Raw genomic sequence first — 18385 nt, forward strand, 5'->3', positions numbered from 1 at the left:
TTACATAGGTTTATATGACCAGTGACATGAAACAAAGTTCAGTTACACAAATTGAAACGTGGTGATTTTCTATGCTATGGAAAGTCCGCACTATAATGACAGGCATACTAACACCTTCTGCGTGCTTCGACAGCGCATTGATACCTTCACTCCTGTTTTTTTTTCTCTCCCCCGCCCCCCCCTAACTTCCGTCAATACAACCAACTATTACTGACCACAGAACTGATGTTTCCAGTCACATTGGCTGTGTATTGACGGAAGTCAGGGGGGTGGGGGAGAGGGGGGAGAGGGGGAAAACAGGAGTGAAGGTATCAATGCGCTGTCGAAGCGCGCAGAAGGTGTTAGTACGCCTGTCATTATAGTGCGGACTTTCCATAGCATAGAAAATCGCCACGTTTCAATTTGTGTAACTGAACTTTGTTTCATGTCACTGGTCACATAAACCTATGTAAACAGGAAAAACGCGGAAGAGTTTGGTCGCATCTAACTACAGCCCCAAAAAATACCATTGGCCATGCTGAGCCTAGCTACATTGCTAACAGGAGTAACAGCGCGTCTGACTGACTGGGAGGTCGCACAAAGCTCGGAGAGGTACAGATCAGCTCATCTCAATTCAGAGAAGAACATATTTCATTATGGAAGTACGGTGGACTGTTCCTTTAAAAGATTTTTCAGTCCCAGTGTTTACAGAATGAAGACACCAAGTGATTAAGTATTTCAAGTGTTATTTTGTCCCATTCTTCCTGCAAATAGGTCTTAAAGTGTACAACAGTACAGGGCCATCATTCTCATATTTTTTGTTTCAAAATTCACAACATATTCTCTACTGGGGACAGAGAGGACAAACACCCTTCTTCCACAGCCATGCCTTTGTAATGTGTGAAAAATATGGTTTGGTTTTGTCTTGTTGAAATTTCCCTGGAAAAGATGTCATCTTGTAGGCAGCATATGTTGCTCCAAAATCTCAGTGTACTTTTCTGCATTAATGCTGCCATCACAGAAGTTACTTTTGCCAAGGGCACTGATACAACCTCATATCATGACAGACCCTGGTTTTTGGACTTGTTGCCGGTAACAATCTGGATGATCCTTTTCATCTTTGGACTGGAGCATATGGCATCAATTTCTTCCAAAAAAAAAAAACATAGAATACTTATTTATCTGACCACAATACATTTCCACTAAGTGATGGTTCATTCCAGATGCCTCTGAGCCTCAAGAACTTCTGCACACAGTTAACATAAAGCTTCCTTTTTGCACAGGAAAGTTTTAACTGGCATTTGTGGATGTAATTCCATATTGTATGCTTGACAAAGGCTTACCAAAGTAACCCTGAGTCCATGTGGTATCAGCTATAGATGAATGACGATTCCTGATGCAGTGCTGTCTGAGGGATCGGAGCTCATGGATGTTCAGCTTAGGCGTGCATGCTTGCCCTTTATGCACTGAAATTCCTCCAGATTCTTTGAGTTGTTTAATAATATTATGCACCACAGAGGGTGAAATAACCAAATCCCTTCCTCTCTTTCTTTGATGAACATTGTTTTTTTCTTGAGTTCATACTGTCTGCAATTAGACACAAGTTAAAGTAAATTTAGAAATCACTGCTTTCATTTTTTATTTGCATTTTCCCTACAACCCAACAAAGATCAGTCTTATGGCCTTGAAAAAGCTCCTGGAGTCGTGCTGCTGAGCATGGGACTTGAGCTCAGTAACTCTGACTAACCACTACTGCTTTTTCATGCGGAAAGTGATGTAACACGTTGATTTAGGTTACGAGCTTATCAGTAATGTTTGCCATTTTCTGGTGTTGTATTTTGGAGACGATCTTCAACTCTCTGGGGTCTGAGGGTATTTTCTGGCATGCTAATGATTTCGGTATGCTCTGATTTTGTTGTCAATTTCAACAAATCTAAGCAATATTTTCAATGTCATATGACTTTTTTGTATTCAGCACAGGCAGTTTACGGTGGTGTAGTGGTTAGCACTGTCACTTCACAGCAAGAAGGTCCTGGGTTTGAGCCCAGTGGCCGGCGAGGGCCTTTCTGTGTGGAGTTTGCATGTTCTCCCCGTGTCTTCCTCCAGGTACTCTGGTTTCCCCCAAAGACATGCAGGTTAGGTTAATTGGTGGCTCTAAATTGGCCATAGGTGTGAGTGTGAATGGTTGTTTGTCTCTGTGTCAGCCCTGCGATAACCTGGCGACTTGTCCAGGGTGTACCCTGCCTCTTGCCCATAGTCAGCTGGGATAGGCTCCAGCTTGCCTGAGACCCTGTAGAACAGGATAAGCGGCTACAGATAATGGACAGATGGATGGATTGATGTATTCAGCACAAGTTCAGCTTATATAGTATATATGTCATGATTGTACTTTAAAAAAAACAGATTAATGAAGATGTTGTAAAAAGCAGTTTTATAACTATGTTGAAATGTGTGAAAAAAACATGACCTTACCCATGCTGTCGAACTGTTTTGGTCACTTGAGGTGATTCTGTTCAGTCTTAAGAATGTACTGTATCAAGCACAAAAACTTAAATCTGCTCCATTGATTTAGACAATTAACTGGCCATCAAAAAATTATGTCCTATTATTTTGGGATAAAGGGTTGGCAGTGGGAGGGTATTCAATGAGAAGTGTGAAAAATCTCCATTCCATCCAATGAGAAGAGAGAAAACCCCTCCCACTGCCATCTCTTAATCCCATCAGGTCAAGTCACAATGGGTAAGGTAATATTTTTTCACACATTCAAACACAGTTATAAAACTGCTTTTTACAACAGCTTTGTTTATCTGGTATTTAACTTTATTTTGGTATTTGATTCAGTGTGTCTTGAAATTAACTCTTGTACTATTTTACTCAGTTCAGAGCCACAGCCAACTCTGTTACTCTGTTACACAATTACGCTGTAATTTTGCTCCCACTCCAACTCCAAATTTTACTCTCTAAATTCAAAGTATAGCAAAATTAACTATTTTTGAGGAAAATACTTTTAACTCTGTAAAAATTGCTCAATCATTTTTCCTGTGTATGCACTACAGCGCACACATATCAACTGATCTGCTCATAATAAAAAGAATAAATATTTACACTTACTCGAGTTGGTCTTCGGTTGGATCGAGTCAATGTAAAAAGAAAAAGAAAAAAAGAGACACTGCTCATCATCAGTGTTGCAGTTCTCAAGATTGAACTGAATCGCTGTCCTGAATCATGAATTGAATCATGGATTGAATTGCTGTCCTGAATCATGAATTGAATCATGAATTGATTTGCTGTCCTGAAATTGAATTGCTGTCCTGAATCATGAAATGAATCATGAATTGAATCGCTTTCCTGAATCATCCAAAGCGCATAAAATCCACGTGCCATCTTGCAATAAGTTTTACCTCCAAATAGCCTGAACTATGTCTGACAAATTTTATCCTGTTTACGGTGGGCATTCCCACAGTGAAAGAGAAACCAATCGAAACCGAAAGCATGAAAATGATTATCATGCTGTTACCATGTGAATAGTCTTTTATGAATGCATTAGTGGGCGTTCAGCACTCCAACTCTGGTGTGACTGAGTAAGGCGACAAGTTTTATGTTTCATCTAATTTACGTAATTTAAAAAATATAATATTATTTGGCAGTGGGCACATAGGAAAGTGTAAAGTATAAAGTTTCTATCAATATGTTTATCATGCTTGTATGATAAAAAACTTGTGAAGATATTTATCTAAATATATGACCTACTCATCCTAAACCTGCCAAGCTTTGCCAGTGAAGTTCTCGACCCCAAAGGGTTAAAGCATTCACATTTCCATTCCAGCAAGTGTTATATATGTGTCTTGTTCTTATCGAACCAGTCATGACGTCTCTTGGTTTGGAGCCTGAGGATTTCCTTTGAGGTGTTATGCTAGGCTTGAGATTGTTCCAGAGTTCCTCAAGGTCATCGGAATCAATATCAGAGAGTTTTGATACAATGGTGACCTGGAATTTCCATTTGATCTCAGGTGAGTTCAGTGTTCAGGCATGGTGGAACCTTCCTGTGCCTCCTTTAGCTGGAGATATAGAAGCGAAGTTTAAGCCTTGTGCAGACCATAGTATGGTTGGTCCAGCAATCTGCACTGCAACAGACCATAGAGTCTACTACGTCACTCTTGTGATGCTGCCTGACAATGATATAGTCAATCGTGTGCCATCACTGGGGGGGGGTGTCCAGGTTCCCTTGTTCATATATGGGTGGGCAAACATGGTGTTCGAGATCAGGAGACCAAACCTTGTGCAGAGCTCAAACAGTGTCACACCTTGAGCGTTCTCATCACCAAGCCCGTATGGACTGATTACATTTGGCCAGGCGTCAGTATTGGCACCAACTCTGGCATTAAAGTCTCCAAGGAGGAGCAGTCTGTCAGTGGGTTGTATGTCTGTCAGTACTGCTGTTAGTTGTTCATAGAAGAGTATCTTCAACTCCATTGGTCTTTAGAAGGTTGGAGCATAGACACTGATAAAGGTGGCATGGGAGTGTTTACTCAGTACAATGCACATGGTGATGATGCGCGATTTGATACCTTTCCAGGAAACCACTGCCTGCCTGAGGTTGGACTTCATTATGATTGCTGCATCTCCTTGCTTTGACTGATCGTTATCTCTCCTGGAGTAAAGGAAGGTGCACTCTCCATCAGTAAGTTCACCCACGCCTGGGATGCAGCACTCACTTAGGCATGCAATGTCAATATGGAGTCTTTGCAGCTCTGATGCAATAAGAGCAGGGCATCGCTCAGTAGCTTGGCACTTGGACATGGAGTTATCTATCATAGTTCTTACATTCCATGATGTAATCTTGATCTGAGAGATGTATTTGCGACAGCGTCCAGGATTTTCAGGTGTGGGGGGTCCTGGAGGCTTTACCTTCACCCCATCATTCTTTGCTCGATGCTGTAGTGATGTCATGATTGAAGAGTTTTAGTGGGTGCTGGCCTCACTGCTGCTAGCAAATAGGCTGCCCATCTTCTGTACTTGCGTCCTTCTTTCAGAAATATATGGAGTGGATTCATGGGGAGACACATATCACCAGGTGCATGTCTGGAGAGAAGAGGCTAGACTGTTGTTTGTCAGGCCTCTCCCCCAAGACCAAATCCAGCAAGGTTGAATTTGCCGGGTTTCCATAGGGACCCCTGCCGGCATGAGTGCTTGGACTCACGGGGGCACACAAGCTACTACACAACTACAAAGTCACGGTCTGAGTGATAGAATTTTCTGATTTGAGGTTGTATGTAATTGCACTGTGAAAGAAAGTCCTGGAGTGTGATGATGTGCTGTAATGACAGTGTACTGTGATAAAGAAAGGGTTAACACTACATTAACTTTGCATTAACATTGATCCATGCTGGTACAGATCTATAGTTAATGGCACTTTAGTGGAAATATACTATGAGATTTTTAAACCAAGGCCAGCTACATGTTTTTTTTTTTAAACAAACATACCAGGTGAAAAAAAAAGTTGAAATGTAAAGGGTGTAAGGGTAGCTGTCGCTGTCTGGGCTGAATCAGGAAAGGAAACAGAATTTCCAAATTGGTGAAAATGCACTGAAGCCAGGTCCCTAAGCACAATTGGGAGGCAACAATATGTGTAATTTTTGCTACTTCAAGTACAAATGTTGTTTTTAAGGAAAACCATGTAATGTCTAACCCAGACAGAAGCTCAAAAGGGGCTAATAAATCCCATGGTGGGTTCCCTTGGAGGGGCCCAGAAGTCCCTTTTTGGAATGCCCCAATTGGTTGGTGAAATCCAGGTGAAGCACCACTGAACTCAAAACCGTAGGCTATTAAACTTCAAAAACTACATTTTTATCTAAATGTTGTTGTTGTTTTGTCTCTAGTTTTGGTGTAGTCTTCAGTTTGGATTTGAGATCTTGATAGTTAACACCACTGATGATATGTTGGGTACCTAAGATTTGAAGTACATGTCAGGAATATAGGAAACTTTCAAGTGAAGCTCTGTATTTATGGTTGTATGATATTATTGATGATGACCTGAAGTCAAGGTTGGGGACTACTTCCTGAAAAGTGTCCATTTTTAGCAGAAACCTTTGTAGGTTTTTAGGTTTTACTCTTCCAGAAATGTTTCCTCCTTGTTTTGACCACTAGAGGCCCCTAGTGGATACATAAGCCTGGATAAATTAACTGCTTTCAATACAGTTGGAACGCTTAAGCACTTCATGAAGCAAAGTGTGTGATTTCGTCCCTGTCAGTGACACTCAACACTGATTTCTGTCTGGTCCTATTTAAATGACCCTCATGTTACATTCATCTTTGCAGGTCATTTGCAACCTACTGAGAAAAGACAGGCACAAAAGTAGGCTCCCATTATCAATGCACAGGTGTAGACATTCACTCATCACCTGCTTGTTCTCTCAGGCTGCTCTTTTTTCTGCTGGTGGTCAAGTTCACAGGATGCTCATGTAACTGCTATAACCTGGTCAGAGATATGATAACTAATTTGATTATTTTTTGAGGGAAATATGGACTGTTCTCCCTCCTGGCCTCTGGAAAGAGGTTCTGCAGCATTCGGTGCAGGACCACCAAGTTCTGTAACAGCTTTTTTCCCCCAGGTCACCAGACTGCTGAACTCCAAATCCAAACTCTAAACTTCTATTTATAACTTGAACAATTCCTAATTCCACAGATCACTTTATACTATTGCACTTTATAATATTTTTGTTGCTGCATAATTTAATACACTTTCATATTTAATTCTGTCCTGAGCTAAATTGCAACGAAATTTCGTTCTGTGTACACTTGTTGCATACTGAATGACAATAAAGACTGTCTAAGTCTAAATAAGAACCAAAATTTGCTTGAAAATACTTTGAGTAGGTGCAAACAAAAATAACTGTGAGTCCAAACAGGATTGATCAAACTTTCTGCACGTGGAGGGATTAGTCAATTCCTTGACTGCCCTTGCTTGAAGAAACAGTCTGCAAATGCAGTGTTCATAAGGTCTACAGAATTGTGCAAGACCCCTCCCCCCTGACATGGACTTTTCGCACTTCTGCCATAGATATAGCTCCAGGAGATATTGCAGCATCAGAGCCAGATCTGCCAAGTTGCGTGATAGTTTTTATCCCCAAGTGGTCAGGCTCCTCAACACTCTCCCTCCCAGCATCTTCCACTCTACCTCAGCATCGTAGATCACAACCTGCCTATAACCTTGCTTATACTCATGCATGGTCATTTTATCCAAAGGACTATTTTGCACATGTACTAACAGTCATAAACTGAACTCTGAGTACGCTTGCAGCACTTTGTCCTTATCACAAAAAAAGAAAACCCTATTGTTTAGTCTTTACTATTATTACTGCAACTCTTATTACTACTATTACTTGTATACTACTGTTAGAATCAACTTCCTTATCACTGATTGTATGTTTCTATAGCTACGAATCCATACTGCTATTGTACTGTATAGTCAGGCATAAGCTATTATCCCTAATTGTAAAGTACTGCACAAATGTAAATGCACATTCAACATCTATATGGCATGATGCAGTTTGTATTCGCAAGTCATGTTAGGTCTAGACACCTCAATCAGGCAAACAGAGCTTTTTTTTTTCCACCCAAGCTGAGTGTTAATTTAAGTGTTAGAACTGTTAAACTACACTGAATGTCTCTGTATATTTATGGAGTTAATTGTACTCACATATTGCCCTTGTATATTGCACTGTCCTGTCTGTCTAAACACAACGTCTTGTCTTATTTGCTCTACACTCTAAAAAATAATGGGTCCAGTACCGGTTCTTCAGGGCGATGCCATAGAAGAACCTTTTTTAGGGCTTCAAAGAACCGTTCATGCAACAGTTCTTTAAAGAACCATTTAAACCATTTGTTTGAGCAGTGAAGACAGATTTGTGTAAACATAGCCTATGTGCATTGACCAGCAAATGGTAAGAGAATGCCAGGCTCTGAAGAACCATTTCCAATGTGAAGAACCTTTCGCATAATGTAATGGTTCATCACAGAGTTTTGACTCTCCATGGAACCATCCAGAGATTTGAAGAACCACTGAAGCACCTTTATTTTTTAGAGTGTAAGTGTACACTATGGACCTTGAGCATCACCATTTAATCTCTGTATATTTGTATAAGGTTGAGATGACAATGAAGATCACTTTGAAATTTTAACAACTTTAGGATCACCAGCCCAAAGTCTTAACTGACACTGATACTGCCCATGATTAATGCTGTTAGTCTGTTACACATTAGACACGACTGTTGTTAGACAAGCAACCAGTGAACTCAACCTTTAAATGTCTAAAATTTCAGATCATCTCAGCAGAGGCTGAGATTTCTGTATATACATAAATGTAGGGGTACAAAAATTAAGCAGGCAGTCAGAAAATTTGTGATCCTTACAGTGTAAACTGCACAAGTTTCTTGGATTGGAACATGACCTGGAATAGAGAAGGCTTTTTTGTCTGACTAGGAAATCAAAAGTGGTAGATGTGCTTGATGTTGAATTACTCTCTGTACTTTAAATTTAAAGAAGCACTGCATTCTCTTTCACAGGTTAGTAATGCCACCCCAGTGACATGGTATATCCTAAAAGGTATAGTTTAGGACAGTTAGTACAGTTTTGGAAGCTTTGTATAACAAGCAAGTCAACATGTGTTTCAAAGCCTTTATAGTGACATTCCTATAATATAAATTCTCTCCTTGAACAACAACAAAAAAAAGTCCAAAAAAGGATAAGATGATAAGATTGATTAAATGAATAATACTTAAATAAAAAACAAAGTGTACAAATGAATTAATGGATTGAAGTCAAATAAGAGGTGACTCAGCTGGATAATTAAATTACCTAAAAGTCACTTTAAATGGACTCCTTTGTAAGCAAGGATATCTCTTCTGGTAAATATATTAGGCATAAATCCTTTGTATGTTCCTCTTGTCCCTCTATCCATCCCTCACATCCTCAGAGACGGGAGCTAAGACAAGAGGAAGAAATGTAAAGAACATGAAGAAAAGAAACTAAAGAATGGAGAGGAACCTGAACAAGAGGATAAGTTACATGACATATGGTTGTACTAATTTTACTTATTAAACTATAAATTGGTGTCTGTGATATAGTATTAAATGATGAAATTAAGTTAATGAAAGCTTTTATTATTAAATTATTATTAAAAACATGTCTAGTTTATATGGTGTTTGGTGTGGATTAATTTTCTTTTTTTAAAATTAAATCATAGGTTAATATTAACACACATTTTCATACATTGTTGTTTCTATAGTAACAACTTACACAAATTTGTAGGGCAGCTGCTCCACTTAAATGGATTAAAAACATGTACCTGTCCAGAGTCAGGAAACAGGCAGGTAACATCTCTGCAGATCCATCACACCCTGGTCACAAACTGTTTAAACTTCTCCCTTCTGGGAGACACTACAGAACACTGTACGCAAAAACAACCAGACACAAGAACATTTTTTCCCCTCAGGCTGCCTCTGTGATGAACAGCTAAAACTGGACTCAAATATCAGTAACATCAACTGTGAAATATCTGCACACTCATACCGTCATTCTGTGCACACTGTATATTTATATTTACTAATTCATCCTTGCACTATTCTGTCTATACATATATTTACCCTTCTAGTACATGTACATAGCTTTTTGTTTTTTTTTTCTACGCTCTTTATCTGTTTGTACTAAGAGAGCTAAGTGAAACCAGAGTCAAATTCCTCGTGTGTTCACATACCTGGCAAATAAAGTTTATTATTATTATTATTAAAAACATGTCTAATTGTTTATATGGTGTTTGGTGAAGCAATGTTTATGTAGCATTTTTGAATGAAGTCTGCACTGCTAGTGCTTTGTAACAGTCGAAGGTAAAGCTAAAGTCTTCAGGATGGAGGTCTTTGTATTTTGCAGTTTCTCTGAAACTTGACAAGCTGCATTATTTTTTTCTTTTATTTTCGTCTTCAAGAGGAAAAAATAAATAAATTGAGGCTGGTGATAGAGTGACAGTTTATCACTGTTATATACATAAGTGATAACAGGAAATAATGTTTCGATAACATTCTGCAACATTACGAGTTTAAAGTATGAGGTACCATTCCTTAAACAACAAATTAGCATTGGCAAATTGTTGCAGTATATGAGGACTAGAACACTCTGGGACATGCTGTTAAAGAAAAATAATGAACTTGGCACAGGTAACAGTAGCTCTGCTTCACATGAGGCTGTCACCCCATCAATGATTATTTTTCTATAAAAGCATGCAGTGTTGTGTTTTATTCTTTATATGTGCAATGGCAGTTCCACTGAGTGTTTGTGAAAAGGCAGATTTAATATTTTCTGAACTTAATTCATGCATAACCCTGATTACCAAATACAGGAAGAAAAATGTTTCCTTACAAAATATTTCAAATGGTTGGTCATGTCTCATGAAGATGAGATCTACAATTTTCTTTGTAATAGGTTCAACCAACATCAGACAGATTTTTGATGTGTTGTTGAGTTACTGATTGAAAAATTGTCCCAGGTAAGATTGAGTAATAAATATAAAATTCCCATTCAAACATTACTGGCACTGATCACTTATTATAAAAAAAAAAAATCTGTATCTCTGAAATTAGTCCTAAATTCGGTCATCATGTTCAAGTATGGATACTTAAAGGAACAGTCCACCGTACTTCCATAATGAAATATGTTCTTCTCTGAATTGAGACGAGCTGATCCGTACCTCTCCGAGCTTTGTGTGACCTCCCAGTCAGTCAGACGCGCTGTTACTCCTGTTAGCAATGTAGCTAGGCTCAGCATGGCCAATGGTATTTTTTGGGGCTGTAGTTAGATGCGACCAAACTCTTCCGTGTTTTTCCTGTTTACATAGGTTTATATGACCAGTGACATGGAACAAAGTTCAGTTACACAAATTGAAACGTGGCGATTTTCTATGCTATGGAAAGTCCGCACTATAATGACAGGCGTACTAACACCTTCTGCGCGCTTCAACAGCACATTGATACCGTCACTCCTGTTTTTTTTTCTCTCCCCCGCCCCCCCTAACTTCCGTCAATACAACCAACTATTACTGACCACAGCACTGATGTTTCCAGTCACATTGGCTGTGTATTGACGGAAGTCAGGGGGGCAGGGGAGAGGGGGGAGAGGGGGAAAACAGGAGTGAAGGTATCAATGCGCTGTCGAAGCGCGCAGAAGGTGTTAGTACGCCTGTCATTATAGTGCGGACTTTCCATAGCATAGAAAATCGCTACGTTTCAATTTGTGTAACTGAACTTTGCTTCATGTCGCTGGTCATATAAACCTATGTAAACAGGAAAAACGTGGAAGAGTTTGGTCGCATCTAACTACAGCCCCAAAAAATACCAATGGCTATGCTGAGCCTAGCTACATTGCTAACAGGAGTAACAGCGTGTCTGACTGACTGGGAGGTCGCACAAAGCTCGGAGAGGTACAGATCAGCTCGTCTCAATTCAGAGAAGAACATATTTCATTATGGAAGTACGGTGGACTGTTCCTTTAACCTACCCTCAGTTGTACAAACAGTACATACAGGCAATCCACAGATGGCCGTTAAAAAAAAAAAGCTCCTTTTTCCGAGCATTTCAAATATTTCATGTGCTTAGAGAAGATATTTTGCACACACAACTGAAACCTGAGCTAATTTAGCCTTACCATTCCCATGGGCTAAACTCTTCATGCTCATGTTTTTCATTCCTTTTCTCTAAAGAGGATGTTTGGAACCAGCTGTGGGGCTTTGAATGCAGGAGAAGGTTAATCTGGTGCAACATCTAATGATGGAGCTTTCCAGAGGGAACGCTGTGTGTCGTTTGAGCCCTGCAGCTAAAGACGCCGCCCCAGTTGTCCTAAGTAACATGAAGAAATGAATACAGAGTGTGAGCATCAACACTGGCACTACTGTGACCAGCTTCCCCATTTCCAATAGGGCCGGGGGTAATCTTAGGCTTTGGGAACGTCCCTTTGGATTTTCAGATGGAGTCTGACAAGCTGTGGGACTCCTGCTGCATCACTTATGACAGTGATGGAAACTACTGAGACCATTCTCAATAGGTTAGAGAACACACACAGGTTGCTCACTCTAGAGCTCTGTGGTGTTTCTGATGTGCTGACTGAAGTAAATAAAAATTCTCTTATTCACTCTCCATCTAAGTCTCACTGTGAACTCTCAAGTTAAACAGAATAAACGAGAGATTCTTCAGAGTTCTTTCTCTACACATGACGTCTCAATCCCATCTTTATATTCTGAAAGGCAGCCTGTCTATAAAATCTCTCTCTTCCACGGTCTCACTTCATATGCAATATGGAAGAACATGACACACTATGGCAGAGGGAGTGCTATAGTTTGAGTTTATGATTCAGTGATTCAGTGACAGTTCACAGATGGTAAGGCAAGTATTTTCTTTTAATTAGAACACATCGTTATTAGCTTATGATAGGAAGAAGTAGACAAAATAGTATGGGCACATGGGAACACCTATTATGAGGACAAATTAAAACAAAAATACAACAAAACAACAAAAAAAACAGCTTGAACAGTGGTTTATGCAGGCTACATTTCAAAAGCAGAACAAAAAATGACTGCAATAAGATGATCTGATAGAGTACAGTATAAGCTATGATCCTCTAGGTATCGTCTTTTAATATACAAAATGCCGTGGATATTTTGTTCAGGTTTAAGGGTTTGGTAATTAAATTTAGTGCTACTCTGTGAAATGAAAGGTACAAAATAAGAGAAACAATAAAATTACAAAACGGGGGAAAAAAAAAAATGTTCCGATTGGCTTGGCTCTTTCATTGTGGTGCGTTTTGGAAATGGCTCTATGAGATTAGCTGCCTAAACAGACGAAAAAAAGTGCATTAACTATTTTTTCCACAATTTTATATAAACATAACTGACTGGGGGTTATTTTTCAGAAAACAAGACATTGCAGAAATGCATATAAAAATCGCATAGTTGAAAGCAACTGCAAAATGCTGCAATCAAAATAATTTAAAAAACAAACAAACAAAAAAACAAGAGCAAACAATCACACTCATACATAACGCAAATAACAGGGTCAAATACCAACTGGCGTTGCCATAAAGACAGAAGTTACAACAGATCAGTTAAACACTCCCTCTTTGATAATTAAACTAATGAAGAACCAAGAGAGATGCTTTCAGGCTTTATCATTGGACATAAACATTAACAATGTATAGTGGTAGAAGGAAACACATACAGTATAGGTACAACATTCAAATTCATAATGAAGTTTTGTTCTGTCATTTCAACATTTCCAGCTTCTTAACTGGGGCAAACTTCCTATTTTGGCTTTGAAATTTCTTGCTAATGGGAGAACCAAATGATATATAAGAAAATATACATATATTAAATTAAAGAAAGTGTTATCCTAGACCCAAACCCAGGTAGCCCATTCAAAAATCCCCCCCAACTATTATTGTGATCTCATTTGGGGGGGGGGGGGGGGGGGGGGCACACCAATTAACAGTGATGTACTGCAAAGCGTGCAAGTTTCACATGTTTAGTGGCTCCAAGTTTGCACTGGGATCCTCTACAAGTATTTTACTTTTCTACTTCGTTTCTCAGTGTCTCCTCAAGGCTTTCTGCAGGATGATTGAATCAATTTTAAAAAAAAAAAAAAGTCCATCACTTTGTTGCATTATAATAGCTCCTGGAGACAGAGGAGACACAATCCTGCCTCAGATTCTGTTTTAGAAAACACTGATCAGCGAAATAATAAATCAAGTGTATCCAAGTCCAATTTGTAACCTTACCAATTCCAATTTGTAACAGTTCCTACAAGTCAACTTGGAGTAAGGTTACATCTGAAATTGCTGCCATTTCTATCAACTTTACATAAAGGGTTGGGGGTATCACCATCTAACTCCCATTTCCCAAAAATGCCTTACAAATTATCTTAAAATGAATAATGATGTACGGTACAAGTTGAAAAAAAGCAAGAAAAATGACTAGTTTTAATAGAACTACTCAATGCATGTTTCACACTGCTTTAACGGTTATCTACAGAATGTTTCTTTCGGGAAACTCTGGCCCTAACCTCATTTGCCAAACTTGGCAACAAAACAATTCCTCTTGATCTGGAATGTTCATACAATTACACAAAGGCCATGCGAGTCTTTATACCCTTCCTGATGAGTGAAGCTTACAGAGTGGGCAGAGTTCAGTACAGCTCCCCACAACTGGCAGTTTTTGCTGGATCGTAAAGCAGCATCATATGGCGTCTCAAAGACGAGGATGGTAAATTGCTGAGAGCTACACATCTTATTAGCAGCCATTAAAATACATGATGTTACAGTGCGAGTCTTCAAATCTCTCCCATAAGATTCTCATAAGATACAGGATAAACATGACAATTCAGCATTCATAGCAGAAGCTTAAAGTTGCATTATGTCCACATTTTTGTACCTTTTATAACATATGACTTCTGCCATTACATTTGTTGACTCTCATGACTTGCATTCTGGAGACAAAACTCCATCACTTAGACCTTTACATTAAAACAAAAGGTTACAGCACTTACATGAGATTAAATGACAGTAAAACATTAACAAGTAAGCATATTTTATTATGCTGTGATTGTCAAAGATTCCACCTGCCAGGGAAAACTATAGGTCCCTAGCCGAACAGGACAGGCAGAGGTCTCAATGTCCTAAAAATCCTCTGCAGAGAGAGTACTGGGATAGCCGATACCGCACAGGTTCTGTTCAGGATGAAAGCAGCAGCAGCAGACGCACACAGTTTCAGGTTGTCTAGTTTCAAGGTAAGTCCTTCGACACAGGAGCGCATGGGGGCCCAAGCACTACTACGTTGGTTCTTCAGTGGCGCAATGGTAACTCAGCAGTCATGGTTTTGTACTTGTTGACTAGAAGGTCCAGAAAGTCTAAGGTTCAAATTCTAGGTCTGCCTCCATTGGGTTATTAGAGCACCACTGAGCTGCCTCAGTTGTCCAGGGGTGTTATGTGATGTATAACATCGGTGTTGCGACAATGTCCATTATTAAAACTGCTATACAAATAAATGGACTTGACCATGACTTTCTAGTAATGTGAAAATAATGTATGAGCATAATAATAATTTCATTATTCACTTTCTACCATTTCTTTCTGGAGCTACTGTTCCCTGGACACCCGCTGTGCCAGGCTGAATGGAGCCTCTGTTGTCCTTCCACTGTACCTCACCTGGCTCTCCCAATCCCCCTCCCTGCCACACCTGGCTGACCCCAGCTGCCCTGCTTTATCTCTGGTCACTGTAATGGGCCGAGATACACCCACCTTTTCTAGCTAAGCTCTCTCAACACGTCCTACTTACACACACACACACACCCCTACCTGCATCCTGCTTTTCTGCGGCTATCCCTTAAATTATCTTACATGACTGCTGTTAGCGCTCACATTTTCCTTTTTTTTTTTTTAAATAAAAAGGGACATGAGATAAAAGCAAAGAGATGGGAAAGGTTAAATGTCTTGAGTCACACCATACACAGAGAGACATATTATACATTCAGGTGTTGTATGCCTCAGAACAAAACTTTTAAGCTGTTGAAAGGAAGAGACATGGGTGCTTCTTAGTGGTTATCTGACAAGGACAAACCCAGAGACTCGCCCGCCAATCAAGCAGATGAGCATGCCTAATGAGGAACGAGCAGCATCTGTTGCTTTGGAGAGGTACGCTACAAAATATTTAAGAGGGTGACCGATATTTAAAAAAAAAAAAAAAAAACACAGAACCACCCAACAATATCCTACACAGGTGGTGCTTTTCCATGCTGAAAAGGCCATCATGCAAAAAAAGTAGCTTGCCATTATGCATGCAGACAGTGGACCATTGATAGCAGTCTCATTTCATTTCATCTTTTTGCTACATTACATCATTCCATGCTACACACAAAGTAATAAAACCATAGTAAGGATCATATGTGGACCTCTGGAACTGCAGGTTCATAGAAGTTCAAATGGAAATAATGTTTGAATAAAATAACCAATTGTCATGTGTGCGCTTACGTGGTCCATGAATTTTGGAGTTGTGTGGGTTGGCTGTGTTCACGTATATGTGTAAATATATATTTGTATCTAGATCTATACATGGCAGTGATGGTTATAGTACACATGGAGCTACTCTTTTTTTTTTTTTTTTTAAATAATTTTTCTCACTCCAGTTTCAAGGACAGCTCCACAACATGGATGGAACAGCGGGGCAGTGATACACTGATAAACCAAGTGCCTTCATAAGCCAGAGGAGAGACAAAGAAAGGAGGACGAGTGCTGATGATCCAGATGATCACTTCTGAGAAAAAAGGGCGCCAATGGTGACTCCTGCTGCTCCCAGTGCTGCCAAGCCAAAGACTGTCTTTAAATAGGGCCAGGGGTGGAATATGGATGCTCTCTGATGACTGTAGAGCTCCACAAAGGCATCCTGGAAGACAGAGGAAGAAATATGAGAAAGACAGAAACAGCCTTTAAAAACACAAGACGTGTAGAAAAGTAATGATTTAAGTTCAGCATCATCCACAAGTGGATGGGTTCCCTTTTTAAAGGTTATGTTCAAGTGTTTTTCTTGCCACCATCAGCTCTGGCTTGTTCATTAGAAGTCTATACCTACATTCAGATTGCTGTAAAGCTGCTTTGTGACGATGTCTATTATTTAAGTGCTGTACCAATTAAATTAAATGGAACTGAAAGATTAACACCAGCACATCTTATTCTCCAGCTTTATATACACGATACATGCTGCATGTAGGGCATTTACTATAAATAACAAATGGTGTGAAAGCCCTTTTCAGGGACTTGGGGATCACTTTCCTCTCAGTTCCTCTCAGTTTTGATGGTGTTATAAACCAGACACTTTAGATTTGTACATCCAGAATCCCTGTGGGCCACCAGTCAGCCCAACAAAAATACAAGAAGGATGAAAACAGATGGAGAAATATTGACAGATTTCTTAAATGTGTCACTTTAAATAAACTTAGCAATATTTAAACAGAGAACAAATGCCAGATATGGCATATACAGTATTACGATTACTATTTTTGCTATTGTTCTGGGTGGTGATGGGGGGATGGTGAATTAAAGAATACCCAGAAGGAATAGGTGGTGTTCTTATTCCTTAGTCTGTCTTGTGTCTCCTCCCTCCTACCCACAGTGCATCTGTTGCTTCCCTGTCCTGTAGCATTTGTGACAGCAGGCTTGAAAAGCCACAAGGTAAAACCCAGAGTAGTGCAGCCAAAAACCCACAGCATGAGTTGCTCTACAGGCTACTGTCGCTCGGCACCCAAAATATCCCCACTTATCTGTGCATTTGGCACAAGGAAATAGCAGAGTTCATCATCCCTTCCTGCTTGCTGGACCATTTATAAGGAAATAATGAGCCTCTATTCCCTAGAGAGGTGACAGAGAATTAATAGCAGGAGAACCCCCTATTAAACACTATTCCCAGAAATAAAATAAATTATGCTTGGCCTGAGACAAAATGGCGCTATTGCAGTGATATATTATCATAGATTTAGTGAATATAGAGGACAAGGATCCCAGCAGTGATGAGCTGATGAGGCTCATTGACATTCTCTTTCTTGGGGTAAATGCACAGATGGTATACGATCCAGTGCTGTTCCTTGACTTTTTTTTTTTTAAATAATTAGCCCAAATACCTTTAAATTTCATTAATATATGCAAATAATTCGAGAGATCACACCGCTGATGTCAGATACAGCTTGCTCACTAATAAGTCATCCACGCATAGATGGTGGCAAAATAAAGGAGTTTGTTGATGCAAATCTGGAGGAAGATTATAAACTGCTTATGCATATACATGTCGGTTTATGCATGAGCATGTGTTCATCCCCTCCTACAAGAGCCCAGTGCACTGTAACGCATGCTATCTAATAAGAAAAGCAGAGGTTTTATGACAGCTGGCACTAGAGCAGCCTCCTGCTGCCAGCCTCTAGATGGCACAATGAGGTGCTGCCCTATGCCCTACTGTTTGGTTTGGATGAAACCATGTCTCAAGGGTATTGGAACGGCCCATAGGGAGAAAAAGAGAAAAGCTCAAAAGAGACAGAAACAAAGCAGACATGGGGTGATGGAGACAGGGTGAGAAACGAACAAAAAAAAAAAAAAAAGACATAGCAAAGGAACTAAAGAGTCAAGATGAAGGGAAAACAAACAATGGCAAAGGAAGGGGAAGAGATTAAACAAAGCAGGCTGAGAACAAGACAAAGTGACAGAGAGAGAGAGAGAGAGAGAGAGAGAGAGAGAGAGAGAGAGAGAGAGAGACTGTACAAAGGAACAAATAGATAAGGGAGAAACAGAGTAGAGAGATAGAGAGGGAGGGAGTGGGTGGGAGGGAGAA

General features: G+C 39.7%; 1 protein-coding gene across 1 annotated transcript in view; it reads right to left on the reverse strand.

Annotated features, from left to right (window-relative positions):
• Positions 1–12402: 12402 nt before the first annotated feature.
• Positions 12403–18385, reverse strand: part of bcl2a (BCL2 apoptosis regulator a) — a 72498-nt gene continuing 66515 nt past the window's right edge. Inside the window, exon 2 of the mRNA XM_060900024.1 lies at positions 12403–16453. Within this exon, the coding sequence (XP_060756007.1) occupies positions 16319–16453 (135 nt within the window). The 3' untranslated portion in view covers positions 12403–16318. The remainder of the gene's footprint in view (positions 16454–18385) is intronic.

Source organism: Neoarius graeffei, chromosome 19 (genome assembly GCF_027579695.1).
Source record: "Neoarius graeffei isolate fNeoGra1 chromosome 19, fNeoGra1.pri, whole genome shotgun sequence".
Taxonomy (NCBI): domain Eukaryota; kingdom Metazoa; phylum Chordata; class Actinopteri; order Siluriformes; family Ariidae; genus Neoarius; species Neoarius graeffei.